Below are 17620 nucleotides of genomic sequence, written 5' to 3' on the forward strand. Positions count from 1 at the left end.
AACGACATCCTACCGCGACGCTAAATCACTTTAGCCGTCCGCTCTCGGAAGCGGCTGCGACGTTGCTGCAAACTTCTTGCTCCGCCGCGAGGAAGTCATTTCCATGGAATGTCTGCCGGGGGAGAAGCCGGGTCGCCGCCTGTAATCTTCTTGTTGTTGTTCCACGTTTTAAAAGGATCTCCTTTTTACCCCCAGAGGCGCTTTCGCGACGAAGGAAAAATGTTGCTGCAGCGCGGAAAAATAGCGAAAAATTTAAATGCAGAATACTTGGAGGATTTACAGAGAATGGGAAGGCGAATTTAGACGAGAGACTGTTTTCTGTTTCCACAGTTTTCTATGGAAGATGTTTGCTCTTCATGTCTGTTCATATGTAAATGTCAACTGCGTGCGTCCCTTTCAATGTAATAAGACTTACAATTATCAATTAAGGGTGGGTCAGCCTTTTTGCAATTACACAAATTACTGCTTTGTTTTAACAGCCAAACATGTTTCACCAAGTTTGTAGTATCACCAGTGGGCTTTTTTTCTTTTATTCTTATGAAATACACATATAAAGACTGTGTTCGGTTAGGAAATATGATACATCAGATTTTGTTACTTCGAGTATAAGTGCATCTTACATTTTACTTCGCATTTACTGAGTCCTGTGGCTACCAATCAGATTAACCAGAGATGGAAAGTAGTACACCAAGGACGTTTAAAAAATCGCACACACTCAGACACCAACACACATTCACCTGCGCGGAGAGTGAAAAAGAAAAACGGAACAGATTCAAAATTCGCGGACGAGAAGCAAACAACAAAACAGTAAAAAAAAAGGACAGTAGGAAGTGCGTCAAAAACATAAATTTCTACAGTGAAACGTGCGTTCAAGCTAGAGCAACATAGAAAGAAGCAATATTCACAAACGAGCAGGAGAAAACTCGAGTAAAAACGCTCAAAGTACGAAACATAATCTATGAATAACAAGCTACATACTTAAGCTTCACAAAACATTTACCAATGTCCACTTGTTTAGCTCAACTACACACAAATACGTTTGGCACACAAAAACAAGCTTGTCACAGGTCATTACGAGCCAGGTACTACAACGGTATGTTTAAAAACCAGCAGATGCCGTGAGTATTACCTGAAAATACAATTTAAGGATTGTATTGCAAAAATTTCAATGCAGACGACATCTCAACATATTACATGTTTGCTGAGGACTTGCTGTACTAATTTAGAGATGTCGCTAATATCGTTTGGCAGCCACAAGATACACGCAATGTAAAATAAAAGGTAAAGGACATATATAGTCTCAATGATAACAACATGTGACCTAACCTATTCCGTAACCTACAAATAATCTGTAGGTATGTATTCTACAAACACAAAAGGAAAAAAAAAACATTGATGATTCCACAACCGTGGTGAAATATGTTCGAGTGTTAGAACAAAACAATGCTACGTTTAATTGCAAAACGGCGGACCCATCTTTAATTCATTATTATTTTCTGAAAGCACGCGAACTGAGTTCAAAACTTCTATGATAATAAAAGTTTTTTGTGACTGCTTAGTACTCGCGTTGACCTGGCAGGTAGGGCAAAACTTCTTCTTAAAATACATACAGGCTATTGTAGGTAATCTAGCTCTATAAAGCTGAGAAATTTTCGTAGCAAATTGGCTGCACATATTTGCGATATAACAGTTGACAGAAGTAAATGTGCCAACGATATTGCAGTTAATGGAACGAGAGTAAAACTGGTGAGGTTGGGGAGGGGGGGGGGGGGGGGGGGGGAGTGGATGGGGTCGAAAAGTTTAGTAAGGTGGACTAGCTGTTCTTGAAATTTATATTTGTTTGGTACTGCAAAGATAAACCACGTTTAATTAATTATTCCACCTGAAAGGATTTATTATATATCACAACTATAGTTGGCAATATTCCATTAATTTATGTCTTAACGTCATGTCTTCTTAAAGAGAGAAGGTTAGCTTCAGTGTCTCGCACCAGTTTGCGAAACGAAGTTCTAGAAGCGCTTAGCAGCGACTTAAGATGTGAAGTGACAACATAAGCAATGGTAAATAAAAGACAATAAACCCCAGTAAGACGATCTTCATCACCAAAATCCGAGAAACAGAGATCGTGAGAATCGATGTTTTTATTGTTGGGGCGTTCAGTTCGGAGACTGGTTTGATTCACTACTCTACCATGTGCAAGCCCCTTCATGTCTGGATAGCTACTATAACGCTCACGCATCTGGACCTGCTAACTGTATTCACGCCTAGGCCTTCCTTCTACAGTTTGTACATCCCACTCTTCCCTCCCTTACCAAACTGGAAATTCCTTGATGCTTCAGATTGTGTCCTATCCACCAATCCCTTACTTTAGTCAAGTTGTGTCATGCATTTCTTTTCTCCCCAGTTCGATTCAGTACTCCTCATTAATTATGAAACAGTGTTGACCGCAATAAAATATTTATAAAATACAACGATTGCCGTTTTCAGTGAGTATCTGACTCTCTTCGGTCTATCTATACCATGGCGACAGACGATTGTGGTGAATGGAGCAGAAGTTGTGACTCCACGAACGTCTTTTCCTCAACGAGAAATGTTCTGAAAGATTACCATGAGCTTTAATTTTCCTCTTGTCAGGAATACTTAGCGCCAACATTTCACATCCGTACAGAGCTATGCTCCAGACAAATGCCTTCAGACGAGGCTTCTTAATACAGGTTTATCCGCCCGCAGCTCGTGGTCGTGTCGTATCGTTCTCGCTTCCTGCGCCCGGGTTCCCGGATTCGATTCCCGGCGGGGTCAGGGATTTTCTCTGCCTCGTGATGATTGGGTGTTGTGTGATGTCCTTAGGGTAGTTAGGTTTTAGCAGTTCTAGGTTCTAGGGGGACTGATGACCATAGATGTTAAGTCCCATAGTGCTCAGAGCCATCTGAACCATTTTAATACAGCTTTTACGCTGCGCGACGTGGTGGATGATAATGATAGCAAGCTGGGATCCTAGGAAAAATGTACCTCATTTCGATTAAATGTATATATGCGGTGAATCATCTCAACTTGTACTACAGCCGGCCGGTGTGGTCGAGCGGTTCTAGGGGCTTCAGTCTGGAACCGCGCGACCGCTACGGTCGCAAGTTCGAATCCTGCCTCGGGCATGGATATGTATGATGACCTTAGGTTAGTTAGGTTTAAGAAGTTCTAAGTTCTAGGGGAATGATGTCCTCAGATGTTAAGTCCCATAGTGCTCAGAGCGCATTGAACCCTTTTTCTTGTACCACAAATATTACGGAAAGGGAAAGTGTTATTTATGTGTGGTTTTCACAGAATGTATTGGTAGTCAGGAGCTCGTATTTGCTAGCCAACAAACAGATTGTAATAATACTTAGAATGTGTGTTACTGCTGCAAACATACAATTTTTTAAATGGAACAATGCCTATTGACACTAACAAAATAATGTTTGGGTAAATTAGAATGTCAGTGGTATTTCTTGCGGGGTCTAGTGCGAGTCGCGTAGGAGATATCTTATTTTGAAACGTTTCCTCATCGACACTTGTTCGTGCCATTCAACCTGAGTACTTGCTATGTACAATGTTTTTATGGTTGCTTACAGTGTGATTGTGTGTTCCTAGAGTGCACTGCGACTGGCTGGTCAGTTACTGTGTGACTTTCCAAGCAGCGGGACGTGAGTGGACGATGGGATTTACCAATGCAGAAAAAGTCGACACGCTTGTGCTGGACGGAGAGGGTAGGTAGAATGCAGTTCGTCCTTGTACGGTGTATGCGGCAGCACATCACAGTAGACGTCAGCCATCTGGGCAATTACTTATCAACCTCTTCACCTAGTTACGTGAATGTGGTAGCATAACACCTACACAATGTAACAGAAGGAAACAAGTGACGACAGATAAAGGGGAAATAAAAGTTATTGCTGTTGTTGCAGTTGATCCATATGACTCAGGGAGATGTCCTACGCATTTTCGATGTACATATGTTCCATCCCTATCACCTCTCTATCAAGAGCTGCATAAATACGGTTATGAGAATCGAGTTAACTTCTGCAGGTGGGCATTGAATTAGTATACTCCAGATGTACAATGTTTCTTGCCTAGTGGTGAAGCCAGGTAAACTACCGAAACATGCACTATTAGCCAGTTGACAATCCCTGTTGGCCTCTTCAGGTCGAATGTCAGGGTCCATGGAGTGTAAACGTGTGATGTGTGATTTTGAACCAATAGGTCGTAGGACCTATTTCATCGAAGGAGCACTGAAACCGCACAAGTATCGCGGCCTCCTAACAGACCATCTTCCACGGATCCTTGAAGATTTTCCTCTGCCGGCAAGGAATAACTTCACGAATTATTTCGAAATCGTTGGACTGGACAAAGAGGACCTGTACCTTAGTCTCCCCATTCCCCAGATTTGACGCTTGTAGACTTTTTTCTGTGGGGAAAGCTGAAAGACGATGTCTACAAGAACATTGCCAACTACACCCAACGATATGCAGTGACATATTACTGCAGCCTGCTTGGACATTTTTTCTGAAATGTTAGCACGCGTGAAGCAGTCATTTCACATCAGACTGAAAGTGTGTATTGCCGCTGCCGGTGTCATTTTGAACACAATCTGCGAGGGTCAGTTTTCTTGTTACTGTTTAGATTCCAGGTAACTTATTTATGCAGTTGTGTTGCTCTTTAGTGTGTGCTACCACAGGTATTGTACAATTGTCGGTGTGGGAACTTTTCAAAATACGACATCTCGTAAATGTGTCGTTCTAGAACCCTACTGAAAACACCACTTGAGGCTTGGAGCCTTATTTCGCTCCTGTATAGAACCTGGGTATCGGGAGAATGACTCATACGTGCACAGTGACAGATGTCTCAAACGGGTTCAGTCGATTTTGCAGTTCTAATTTTCATCTGCTAGAGGACAGTGGCTGACAGGACTAAGCAGAGAGAACTATAATGTAGTTAATAATTTTGACCACGAGAATCCAGTAGTGTACAGAGACATTCAAGAAACAGGTCAAAAGAAAGTTTTTGTGAATTCTTCTGTTCATTTCTTGAAGGCTTTCTTGTTTATTTATGTTTGTACAATTTTGTATATGCTTTTAGTAGTGTGAATGATGCGTGAATGTGGTCTAAAGTAAATATGTAGATCATTGTTCTACTGATGAACGCTGTACTAACTAGTGCGAGAAAGTTTTCAGGTAGTCTGAATGCAGACGGGGAATTTTGTATCACAATCGTAAAAGGAAAGCTAATTCGAGTGAAAATGAAAAACGTTAATAATGTAAAGTATAAATAAAATATCATAATGTTAAATATTTATTTCCGGTTAAAAGTTCAGTTCGAAAGTGTGTTATTTTTTGATTGGTTAGTCAACAGAATATTCTTCGCGAGTCTTTTTTTTTCTTTTTTTTTTTGGGCGATATAGAATGCTTACAGCAGTCTAAGGGAGTTGGAGTTCAGCCTTTCAATGGTACTGTCGTGCGTAGTATGAGCTCCAAACGAAGTTATCATTTCCTCGTTTTAGTTGTGCTACATGTTTCAGAAGTGTTTTCAAGTGAAGGTAAATTTATTCCGGTGTACTTTTTTTTTAGAAGGTACGAACTTTTTAAGTAATTTTATGTATGAGAAAGGACAGTAATTCTGCGTGGCATATTGAGCAGGTCGGTGACTAAAAACGTGAGTGCATTAGACACCGATAAACTTAACAGCATGGTTAATATTTTCATTTAAGAACAATTCGTGCTTAGTAGCTGTTCATACTTCGGTAAAAACGTTACCATAAACTCGCTAACGTGAATGAAAGGTTTTGTGCATGACTCTGTAAAGATTAGCATGGGCTTGGCAGTGAAAGTGTACGTCTCAAGGTTCAGAATATACCGAAGATTTGCCAGTATTTCCACCTTTCATTCAAAATTAAGACCTTTTCCCTATTCTTGGAATAGTTAGGTTGTATTCAGCCTGATGGGAGGTGCAGGACGGTAGGTTTCTGCTCGGCTTTCCTACCGGCGATCTGCTGCAACGAGTTCACATGTAGGTGCAGATAATGGGCGAACGTAACCTCGCAGACGCACACTGACATTCTAATTTACCCAACGTTTAGTGTGTTAATGCTGACAGGCATTTAGCCATTCCAAAAATCTATATTTGCACAAGAAATACAATAAGTATTATTACAATCTGTTTCTTAGCTAACAATACGAGCTCCTTACTGCCAACCCATTCCATAAAAACAGCACGTTAATAACACTTGCCACTCCCGCGAAATTTGGCTGCAATTTTTAGGTGAGTCACCTTCATTACTATGTGTGTCTCAGGACGGCGCCGTTGACTGAAAGTGATCAAGACACAAAAAATATTCTGAATATAATTTTCGCAGTTACAGCCAAAATCATTCCTAATCTCGCTACACCCTTGAACCTTTCCTTTACTGTCTCCTTTGTATCTTCCGGAATTAAATTACAATGTTTCTTTTTTCTGAAAGTCTGATGGTGTGACTCGAGACTCACATATTCTGCAAACCAACTCTAATGATCTTTTGGCTGCCACTTTCCCGAGTGATTTAATTCTGGACTAATGTTGTGTAGATCTTTCGCCTATTTTGATCACAAGTGTGCCACGCCGCATCTGAGTGACGCTGTTGCCAGAAGACGACCCAGCGGTCCGTCTGGGCCGAACTAAGGAGCTGGTATGTATACCAACACGAGCTTGTTAATGCTCCAGAGCAGACGCTCTTGTAGAGATGATGCAGAAAGCAGACACGAGAAGTCAAGATCGTAAAGCTGCACAGTCGTCGCAGACTGAAGAGAAATCCCACTGGGGTTAGCCCATAACACTGGCTCCTGTATCACACTCCCCATTAAATAAACAAAGGACATTTCCGTAGTGATGATCCAACAAGGTAAAGACGGCATTCACGATAAACCCTGCACTGTGCGGTGGCTGTGCAGCCGGCACCCACTGCCAGTGGAGCGCCTTAGATACTGTGGACGCGTCACTTTGGGGGTGCCTGGAATCTAGCACTGATGGCGATCTGGGTAATGTGGGTAGTACAAAACTAACATCAGCAAAGACTTCCCCAAAATTTGCCAGTGTTCAACCTGGCGCTGACATAACGGGCACAGGTCCTAGCAGTCGGCTTTGGTGTTTGTCAAATTTGCAAATCCAGATGTACTGGCGTCCTGAGCTACGGCGAAATTCGCTTGCTAAGTTGCCGCCGTAGTGACCATAGCAGGGCCTCTTCTTTACAGTCCTATCGCCCAGATGCAGCAAATGAAAGTATGCTCCCACGTGCCGAGTAGTGGGAGGCAGGTGTGATACTGTGGGGAAGAAAGGAAGAATTTGTCCCACTCGCCATTAGTTTCTGGACAAACAACCGCTCTACCGTCCGGCCCGAAAGCGTAGTGCTGACGTCACAGCCTGTTGCATACGCTTTTCAGAGCAGCTACAAAGGCTTTCAGAGTAAATACACTCCTGGAAATTGAAATAAGAACACCGTGAATTCATTGTCCCAGGAAGGGGAAACTTTATTGACTCATTCCTGGGGTCAGATACATCACATGATCAAACTGACAGAACCACAGGCACATAGACACAGGCAACAGAGCATGCACAATGTTGGCAGTAGTACAGTGTATATCCCTGTATATCCACCTTTCGCAGCAATGCAAGCTGTTATTCCCCCATGGAGACGATCGTAGAGATGCTGAATGTAGTCCTGTGGAACAGCTTGCCATGCCATTTCCACCTGGCGCCTCAGTTGAACCAGCGTTCGTGCTGGACGTGCAGACCGCGTGAGACGACGCTTCATTCAGTCCCAAACATGCTCAATGGGGGACAGATCCGGAGATCTTGCTGGCCAGGGTAGTTGACTTACACTTTCTAGAGCACGTTGGGTGGCACGGGATACATGCGGAAGTGCGTTGTCCTGTTGGAACAGAAAGTTTCCTTGCCGGTCTAGGAATGGTAGAACGATGGGTTCGATGGCGGTTTGGATGTACCTGCACTATTCAGTGTCCCCTCGATGATCACCAGAGGTGTACGGCCAGTGTAGGAGATCGCTCCCCACACCATGATGCCGGGTGTTGGCCCTGTGTGCCTCGGTCGTATGCAGTCCTGATTGTGGCGCTCACCTGCACGGCGAAAAACACGCATACGACCATCATTGGCACCAAGGCAGAAGCGACTCTCATCGCTGAAGACGACACGTCTCCATTCGTCCCTCCATTCACGCCTGTCGCGACACCACTGGAGGCGGGCTGCACGATGTTGGGGCGTGAGCGGAAGACGGTCTAACGGTGTGCGGGACCGTAGCACAGCTTCATGGAGACGGTTGCGAATGGTCCTCGCCGATACCCCAGGAGCAACAGTGTCCCTAATTTGCTGGGAAGTGGCGGTGCGGTCCCCTACGGCACTGCGTAGGATCCTACGGTCTTGGCGTGCATCCGTGCGTCGCTGCGGTCCGGTCCCAGGTCGACGGGCACGTGCACCTTCCGCCGACCACTGGCGACAACATCGATGTACTGTGGAGACCTCACGCCCCACGTGTTGAGCAATTCGGCGGTACGTCCACCCGGCCTCCCGCATGCCCACTATACGCCCTCGCTCAAAGTCCGTCAACTGTACAAACGGTTCACGTCCACGCTGTCGCGGCATGCTACCAGTGTTAAAGACTGCGATGGAGCTCCGTATGCCACGGCAAACTGGCTGACACTGACGGCGGCGGTGCACAAATGCTGCGCAGCTAGCGCCATTCGACGGCCAATACCGCGGTTCCTGGTGTGTCCGCTGTGCCGTGCGTGTGATCATTGCTTGTACAGCCCTCTCGCGGTGTCCGGAGCAAGTATGGTGGGTCTGACAACACCGGTGTCAATGTGTTCTTTTTTCCATTTCCAGGAGTGTATAATGGTTGCCCATGAACGCTGTATACCAAGAATATTACGACCTTAACTGATGGTAGCCAGTAAGCTTGGAGCGGCCATTCGACATGACAGCGACACGAAGAGGTTAACATATATTTGGTCAAATTTTCTTGATTTCATCTCCGTATACATCAAGTGCGATCGACAGTATATCTTAATAAATGAAGAACAGCAAAACTAAATTATCTGCGGGAGGTCTACCCTCAGATAAAGTAGGATATCATCTGACGGAATCTACAGAGTAACTTCTGTCACTTGTGTTAAAGCCAAGTGGTACGTGCTTGTCCACGAATAAGTAGCAACTAACGAAAAATTATACAACATCTATCGCAGCACTACTTTGACACGTGAAACATGTGGTCTCAACGCTATAATAATTAACAAGTTCACTTGCGAAACTGCATCTGACTTTTGGTATTATATCAACAGGAGACATGATATCATACACCACACAACCCAGAATTTTTAGACGTGATGGAAACGAGAAGATCGCAGACGCTGCGTTACCCACGTTCCAAGAACAACCCAGCAATTTGGATGATCTGGTTTATCATTACTCTCGTAGTTTACCATAGATCAGCCGTTTCCAAAGATTGTTATACAAGATACGGTGACCACTGTGACCACTGTGCTGATAATGGCCACAGTATGTTGTATGACAACGTCGAAATTTTGGCAACTACATCGTCATTTTGGGACTCGATAGTAAAGGAGGCAATTTAAATTCGCTTGACAGTGGTTTCAATCTTGATAAATCCTGGAATGCGGCACTTGGTGTAATAGACTCACAAAGACGTCCTCACAGTGCAGCTCACAATGATACATCGATATGCCAACAAAGATCAGCTGCTGTTTCATAGATACAACTCGCGCATTATGCACATCTCTGCCGCCGACCAACGTCTCTGGCTCATTTGCATCTGTGGCCACATGCGCAGTCGCGCGGTACAACAGTATAAATGGACGAAGCGAACACTGGAGCGGCAGTCTTCCAGCTCACTCTGAAGATGGCTGAACGTTTTACAACCGAAATATTAGAAGAAGAAGGAGCTTTCTTGCGGCTGCACACCCGAAACTTAATGGAACAGTTTAACAAAATGATTCAAATGGCTCTGAGCACTATGGGACCTAACATCTGTGGTCATCAGTCCTCTAGAACTTAGAACTACTTAAACCTAACTAACCTAAGGACATCACACACATCCATGCCCGAGTCAGGATTCGAAACTGCGACCGTAGCAGTCGCGCGGTTCCGGACTGAGCGCCTAGAACCGCTATACCACCTCGGCCGGCAAAATGTCTAACACTATTGGGGAAAAAGAACATGAGCTGCTTCGCTTAGGCGTTGACTTAATTTACTACAAAGGATTTCGGCTATTTTCTTTTCATTGCATCTTCTAGTATTACTTCGTTCAACATTTTTTGAAATTCAGAATTGCCCAGTCTTAACTATTCCCATTTTGTGTCACCTATTGCCTTTTAGTGTCACAGTTGGTGAATTCTGCGAGTAGACTTGTAATACACAACACAACAAGGTGGCGCCTTTGACACGATTGTTTTATGTATCTCCACTGCAGGATGTGATTTTAGTGTATTTTTGTTTCTGATGAAGGTATATTTAGATATACCGAAACCGTGGTGAAGGATTCCAATAAATCTGTATCCTGCAACTGTTTGGCTGTTGCCATTTACCGTGAAGAGCTCACAGAATCATTACTTTTTCGAGTTCGTGCATAATATTTTGGGGAATAATTCTTCAATGTATATACATTCGAATTCAGCAAAAACAAGTTCGAGTTTTTTCGACCGTCACCCTGTCGTTCCTCCTCAAGTCTTGGGGAGCAGTGTAGTTTTTTAGACCGCAGCTGTGTGTGTTTGTGTTTCAGGCGTGCAGCGTGAATCCGTGTCGTCACGGCGGCACCTGCTGGAGCAGCGTCGACTCCTTCTACTGCGCCTGTCGGCCGGGCTACACGGGGAAGACCTGCCAAGGTGAGTCCCGCACAACCTGCCAGCACCTGCCTGCTCTGCCACCTGCCACTGTCGGCGAGGGCAGGTGGCAGCACGTCGTCGTTCTCGCGTTTCCTTCGCTATTCTCTGTTGCCATACCTCAAGCAGCGACGCTTCGTTCTCATATACAGGATGTTTCCGTAAGAGCGTGCAGAAATGTAGCAGGTCTCAGAAAATGCTGCACTGAACATTTTGAGGTGGGGAACATGGGGTCGGAGAAGCCAGCATAAAGAGATATGGAAGTAAACTTTTCTACCACTTTGTCTAGTATTACTATTACCAGCTTACGTACAACTAATATGCGTACAATTTTGCACGTACTGTGCTGTTTACTTATACTGTATATTCTTTATTTCCTGCATGACTAGGGAGTCATGATGCACGTTTTGTTTCCTTCACTTGTCCATTACGCCGCTCTGTTGTATCGTATATACACTGTGCCATGACAGAAAGTGCTATGAATCGAAGATAGACCCATTCATTACTCAGTGCTATTTAGAGACGTACAGTACAATACTATGGAGCGGTAGCGGTACAGTATTTCCTGGTCGCTGATTGGAGGAGGAGGTCCTGTTCAATGGCCTGCGAGGTCCGCTTGATTATTTCCTATGGGGATATCTAAAGTCACTTGTGTGTGATGCCACAGTGGTTACAGAGATGGAATTGGTTGCGGGATTTGTAGTGATGATTCGAAAAACACCAGGAATATTTGTCGGGGTGTGTCAGAATGTTGTTCACCGATGTCATCCTTGAATTGAGATTGATGGTCGGTAGTTGCAGCACATCTTGTAAGGTACAGTACAAATGGTACGCTCATTGAGTCAATGACAGTATTTGCATTTAACTAATGCGAATAAAAAATTACACAGTAATGTGATTTTATTCCTATTATCTCCTTAAGCTGGCTTCTACAGTTGCAGATTCGTTGCTTCGAATTTTTTCAGTGGACCAGCCGCTATGTCCTGTTCAATTTTTGCAAGCTGTTACGGAAACACCATGTATACAGAGTGTTCAAAAATTACACTAGTAGCCATTAAAATTGCTACACCAAAAAGAAATACGGATTATAAACGGGTGTTCATTGGACAAATATATTATACTAGAACTGACATATGATTACATTTTCACGCAGTTTGGGTGCGTAGATCCTGAGAAATCAGTACCCAGAACAATCACCTCTGGCCGTAATAACGGCCTTGATACGCCTGGGCATTGTGTCAAAGAGAGCTTGGATGCTGTGTATAGGTACGGCTGCCCATGCAACTTCAACACGATACCGCAGTTCATAAAGAGTAGTGTTTGTCGTATTGTGACGAGCCAGTTGCTCGGCCACCATTGACCAGACGTTTTCAATTGTGCTGGCCAGGACAGCAGTCCAACATTTTCTGTATCCAGAAAGACCCGTACAGGACTTTCTACTTGCGGTCGTGCATGATCCTGCTGAAATGTAGAGTTTCGCAGGAATCGAATGAAGGGTAGAGCCACGGATCGTGACACATCTGAAATGTAACGTCCACTGTTCAAAGTGCCGTCAAAGCGAACAAGAGATGACCGAGGCGTGTAACCAATGGCACCCTACACCAACACGCCGGGTGATACGCCAATATGGCGATGACGAATACACTCCTCCAATGAGCGTTCACCGCGATGTCGCCAAACACAGATGCTACCATCATAATGCTGTAAACAGAATTTGTGTTCATCCCAAAAAATGACATTTTGCCATTCGTGCACCCAGGTCCGTCGTTCAGTAGACCAACGCAGGCGCTCCTGCCTGTGATGCAGCGTCTTGGGCAACCACAGCCACGGTCTCCGAGCTGATGGTCCATGCTGCTGCTAACGTCGTCGTACTATTCGTGCGGATGGTTGATGTCTTGCAAAATGTCCCCATCTGTTGACTCAGGGATCGAGACGTGGCTGCACAATCCGTTACAGCCATGCAGATAAGATGCCTACCATCTCGACTGTTAGTGATACGAGGCCGTTGGGATCCAGCACGGCGATCCGTATTACCCTCCTGAACCCACCGATTCCATATTCTGCTAACAGTCATTGGATCTCGACCAACGAGAGCAGCAATGTCGCGATACGATAAACCGCAATCGCGATAGGCTACTTTATCGAAGTCGGAAACGTGATGATGCGCGTTTCTCCTCCTTACACGAGTCATCACAGCAACATTTCACCAGGCAACGCCGGTCAGCTGCTTTTTGTGTATGAGAAATCGGTTGGAAACTTTCCTCATGTCAGCACGTTGTCGGTGTCGCCCGCGGCGCCTACCTTGTGTGAATGCTCTGAAAAGCATATCACAGCATCTACTACATGTCTGTTGAATTTCGCGTCTGTAGCACGTCATCTTCGTGGTGAAGAAATTTTAGTGGCAAGTAGTGTAATTATACAAAAGTAACCTATAATATTCTAAAGGGTAAATAACTTGCAGAAATGATCGACAGAGCATTGAACGCAACAAATACGTAATTTTTATTCCCTCCTAACACTGTTAGTTGCCGATGCTCCTGCTAGATGGCATGTGCGAATGAGTTATTTGAAGAATCATCATGGAGTCGTATAACGGTGTACAGCGTGCGTGGTCTTGTTTACTCTTTCGTGAATCCAAATCAGTTCAGAAACAATTCAGGACTCAATATCACAAGCCACCACCTCAGAAATTTAGCTGTGTATGACTTAGGACGCCAGATCAGAGTTGGCCAGCGATCTCTGACGCAACATTTAAACCAGTTCAGCAGTCCTACATTCGTGAATGTCTGAAAGTAACAGTTTTAGGTGGTAATAAAACTTGAAGATATGCTGCATTCTGTGTCGTATCTAACATTTTTGCGTCTTATTTACCCCTTTCAAAACTAATGGTCACTTTCGTGTAACTAATTTAAAAACACGCTGCATATTACTAACGGACTCAAAAGGTCTGCCAGTTACCCATACCAAGTCGCAGATCACCTCTCTGATGGCTTCCAACGGTAACAAAAACACGATTTTCAATATTTCACGTAACTGTAAATCGTTTTTTTTAAAAAAACTAAGTGTTGTTACAATCCACTCATTAAAGATTTAGCACAGTCAATCAGGTGTTAAAGTTGGAAAGTGCTTTGAGGCAGTGTAACTGACGGCACGCATACATTCCCCATAGTATTAGGTTGGCACACAAGTTCGTAGAGTTTACCCACAATTTTAACAAACGCACAGATACACGTAACACAGACTTTAGTCATCAGTAATATATTCTCCTTCACTATTTACAACAATGTGACAACGATGGGGTAACTCTTAGATTCTGCGACAGTGCAAATCACGTAGTTCTGAAGCGAAGAACTCGTCGAGCCTTACTCGGAGCGCATTTTCATCCGGAAAGGAAATTCCTTGAAGGTTGTTCGGTAGAGAGCAGAGAAGATGAAAATCTGAGAGCCCAGGATCAGGCGCATAAGGTGATTGTGGAATGACTTCTCGAGCCAACAACTGCATAGAGTTTTGTGTCAATATAGCAGAATGCGGGCGGGCGTTATTGTGGGGTAGCATCACTTCACGCAGTCTTCCTGGTCGTTGTTGTTGGACTGCGTCTGCAAGACGTCTCAGCTGTTGACAATAAATCCCAGCAGTGATGATTAGACCTCGGGGATGCAATTCGGAGTACATCACACCGCCATTGTTCCACCAGACGATTAACGTTCTCTTTTTGGGACGCGCGGAGGTCTTTGTACGGGGAACTGCTGCTTTGTTTGGGCTCAGTCATTCCTTTCTTTCCTTTATTTCAGCATAAAGACACAATTTCTAGTCACTAGTGTTGATATGGGATAGGAATGTTCGGTGTTACGCCTGAATCAATTGATGATAAGCAAGCAGTGATGCAAATATGGCCACCAGCAGATTTTTGTGATTCTGGTTTAGGGAGTGTGGTACCCACACACCCGATTTTAGAACCCTCTCCAACGCATGCAGATGTGCCACGATTGTGGCGTGGTCACAGGTCATCACATTCGCCAGTTTTCGAATGCACTGACATGGATCATTGCGGATTAAAGCGATTAAGAGAGCTTCTTCAAGCCTCGGTGGTGTTCCTGAACATGGAGAGTCACTAATGTTGAAACGATCCTCTTTGAGACGAGAAAAACATTTTATCACCGTGCTCTGTCCAATGGCATTATTCCCATAACCGAAGAAAAAGTTTATGGCTGCACAAAACTTCTGTAGACCTCAAACAGAAGAATACGTCGGTAATGTTCCACTATTTTACTTGGCACTCCATTTTCTAGCATCCACAGCTTCACTTATTCTATCTAAATGGCAAAATTATAATGTATAAACTCAAACAGTAACGGTTAACTACGTATAAGAAATGACAATCGATAAATACACACATAGCAACCTGAATACCAACATGCAAAATAAAAACGCTACGAACTTGTGCATCGATCTACTATAAACATATTCATAAAATATACACTATTTGACAATCTCGAGCAGTTAGACATAACTAAAAAAAATTTCTCACTGATAACCGCACAAAAGAACGAGAGGAAGAAGTTTATCACTTACTATATTTTTACCGTTCATGCAGCAGGACCTTAACATCAGTCATGATGTTTCATCAATTCGTTACTTCTAACACAGGAACCTGATTCAAATGCGAAACAGTCGTGGGCGTACTTCGTACGTTACGCCATACTAACTTCAGCACACATTTCTCAAAACTGCCTTTTCAAATCAAACCAAAGTTAAAACGTGCATAAGTTGTCATATCTCCTTTAAAGTTCATTAGTTATGTGACCGTAGCATTTCCATCACAGTAGGAATTCAAAGAAAGGCATGTAACCTAAGAAATCGAAATTTAAAAAAGAAAGAACCCTGAAATACTTGTAATATCTCCTATTCTATTGCTATAATTTCAATAAATTTTGATGAAACTAACGTAATTAGTTTCTATAGCTAGTTTCAAATGTAAAATTTGTATACATGTTTTCCTTTCAGAGATAATTGTGCCTAAGGCTTAAGATTTCTTACTTTTGGGAAACTGTATTTAAAGTTTTGATACGATCTATTCAACATACATTCAAATTTAAAAGTCCCCACGTCTACAGCTGTCGTCGTTGCGGATTCCTGTATCCTCCAGCTTACGGTAGGAGGTCCTCTTTTGAACTTTGGTCTCGTTTGCCCTTTGTAGAGTACTTTTATCAGCATCCCGCACAGTCAGCTGGTCAGTTAAGAAAACCACAGTCTTCATTTTCGCTCCAGGTTCTATGCCCATATAACTGAAACATTCAGCCTGCTATCTGTCAAATCACTGAAACTCAACACCGAATCTATTACACCAGGTTATAGAGTTCTATGGCTACAAATACTTTTTAGGCAAGTTTTCCCACATACAGTTACTACAGATTTTGTTCGGGTTTTGTGTTCTTGCATGGACGCATTCAGCTAGCAAGTTTCTCCTAGTTACGTCTCTATACGTAGGTTTCATAACACCAGATGCTGACACTGATAGTGGATGGTTGTGTGTATACAAGAATGATTCCCATTAACGTTTAAAAACCTCCAAGTCCACGTAGATTAGGGTGAGACGAGTAATCTAATAAAAAGCACAGGAAACCGCAATGTCGGGATGTACCCCAAAAGTAAGTGACAAATTTTGAACATGTGATGTGACTTGCCTTGCCGCTTGTGCAGCGGCTGGGCTTGTCGGTCGAACCCACACCGGTAGGGGCCAGTGCTATAAATCGCTTCCATACATTCAAGGAGACGTTACAATTTTCGAATGCCTACTGTATGTGTGATCTGTTGTAAGCTGAGAATCTACAAAAATATTGTGTTACTATAACGAACAAAAGCTGTTTTCCTTTTGCGTTTCTTTCCTTTTGTTTCCAGCATGGCCATTTTCCGCAGCAGCTGTTAAAATCAGTTATAACTATAACCGTCCTGAGCTTAATGCAGTTTAACTGAAGAGAATTACACCAGATGCGTTTTGCTTTTATTCACAAAGCATCTTCAGTGGATATTCTGCAAACTGGACACATACGTTTGTAAATTTTCGGTTGTTTTAGTTTAAAAACAGCGTTTTCTTTATAAAGTTGGTGTGCAAGTTACTTTCGGTGTTTCTTTATACATTCTCCAAATCACTGTTTCTTCCCTCCTTCTTCCTAGCAACGGTTGACGTCGAAAGTATCGATTCACATAAGCACTTGGGAGTTTTTTTACCATTTTGCAGTATTTGTGATTATAGGACGAATCTTGGAGGAGATGGCAGTGGTACATGGACTGTGTGATAATATGTGTATATTTAACGTTGTAGTAATAGGTCGGGGAATTTAAAGAGACCCAGGCATCGAAATCATTAGACCTTTTGCCTCACAAGGAAACTACCACATTAAAAAAAAACCACAGCAGAAAAGAAACAACTCATAAATGATCATACCAGCTTGGCAAACCACACATTCTTTAAACTAACCTCCAAGAAAAAGCCTTGCAATCAACTCTTCTGTCTCCTCTGATATCTCAACAGACAAGATATTTCACTAATTTACACTATCTCACACATACAAAAACGCCCATGAGAAAAATGAATTAGTTTTACAGGTTGGCAACAAACACAATGTGAACGAAAACAAACGGACACAAACACTGTAACTGTATAGAGTGCGAATCAAACACAGCTTCAGTTCAATTTTCAAAAGTAAATAATG

At 43.3% G+C, this 17620-nt stretch overlaps 1 protein-coding gene across 2 annotated transcripts in view; it reads left to right on the plus strand.

Annotated features, from left to right (window-relative positions):
• LOC126282112 (atrophin-1-like) overlaps nucleotides 1-17620 on the plus strand; it is an 829584-nt gene that overhangs the window by 781348 nt on the left and 30616 nt on the right. For both annotated transcript variants that reach the window (XM_049981578.1, XM_049981586.1), the window contains exon 12: nucleotides 10808-10910. In XM_049981578.1, the coding sequence (XP_049837535.1) occupies nucleotides 10808-10910 (103 nt within the window). The remainder of the gene's footprint in view (nucleotides 1-10807; nucleotides 10911-17620) is intronic.

The sequence above is a fragment of the Schistocerca gregaria genome, chromosome 1 (assembly GCF_023897955.1).
Source record: "Schistocerca gregaria isolate iqSchGreg1 chromosome 1, iqSchGreg1.2, whole genome shotgun sequence".
NCBI lineage: Eukaryota > Metazoa > Arthropoda > Insecta > Orthoptera > Acrididae > Schistocerca > Schistocerca gregaria.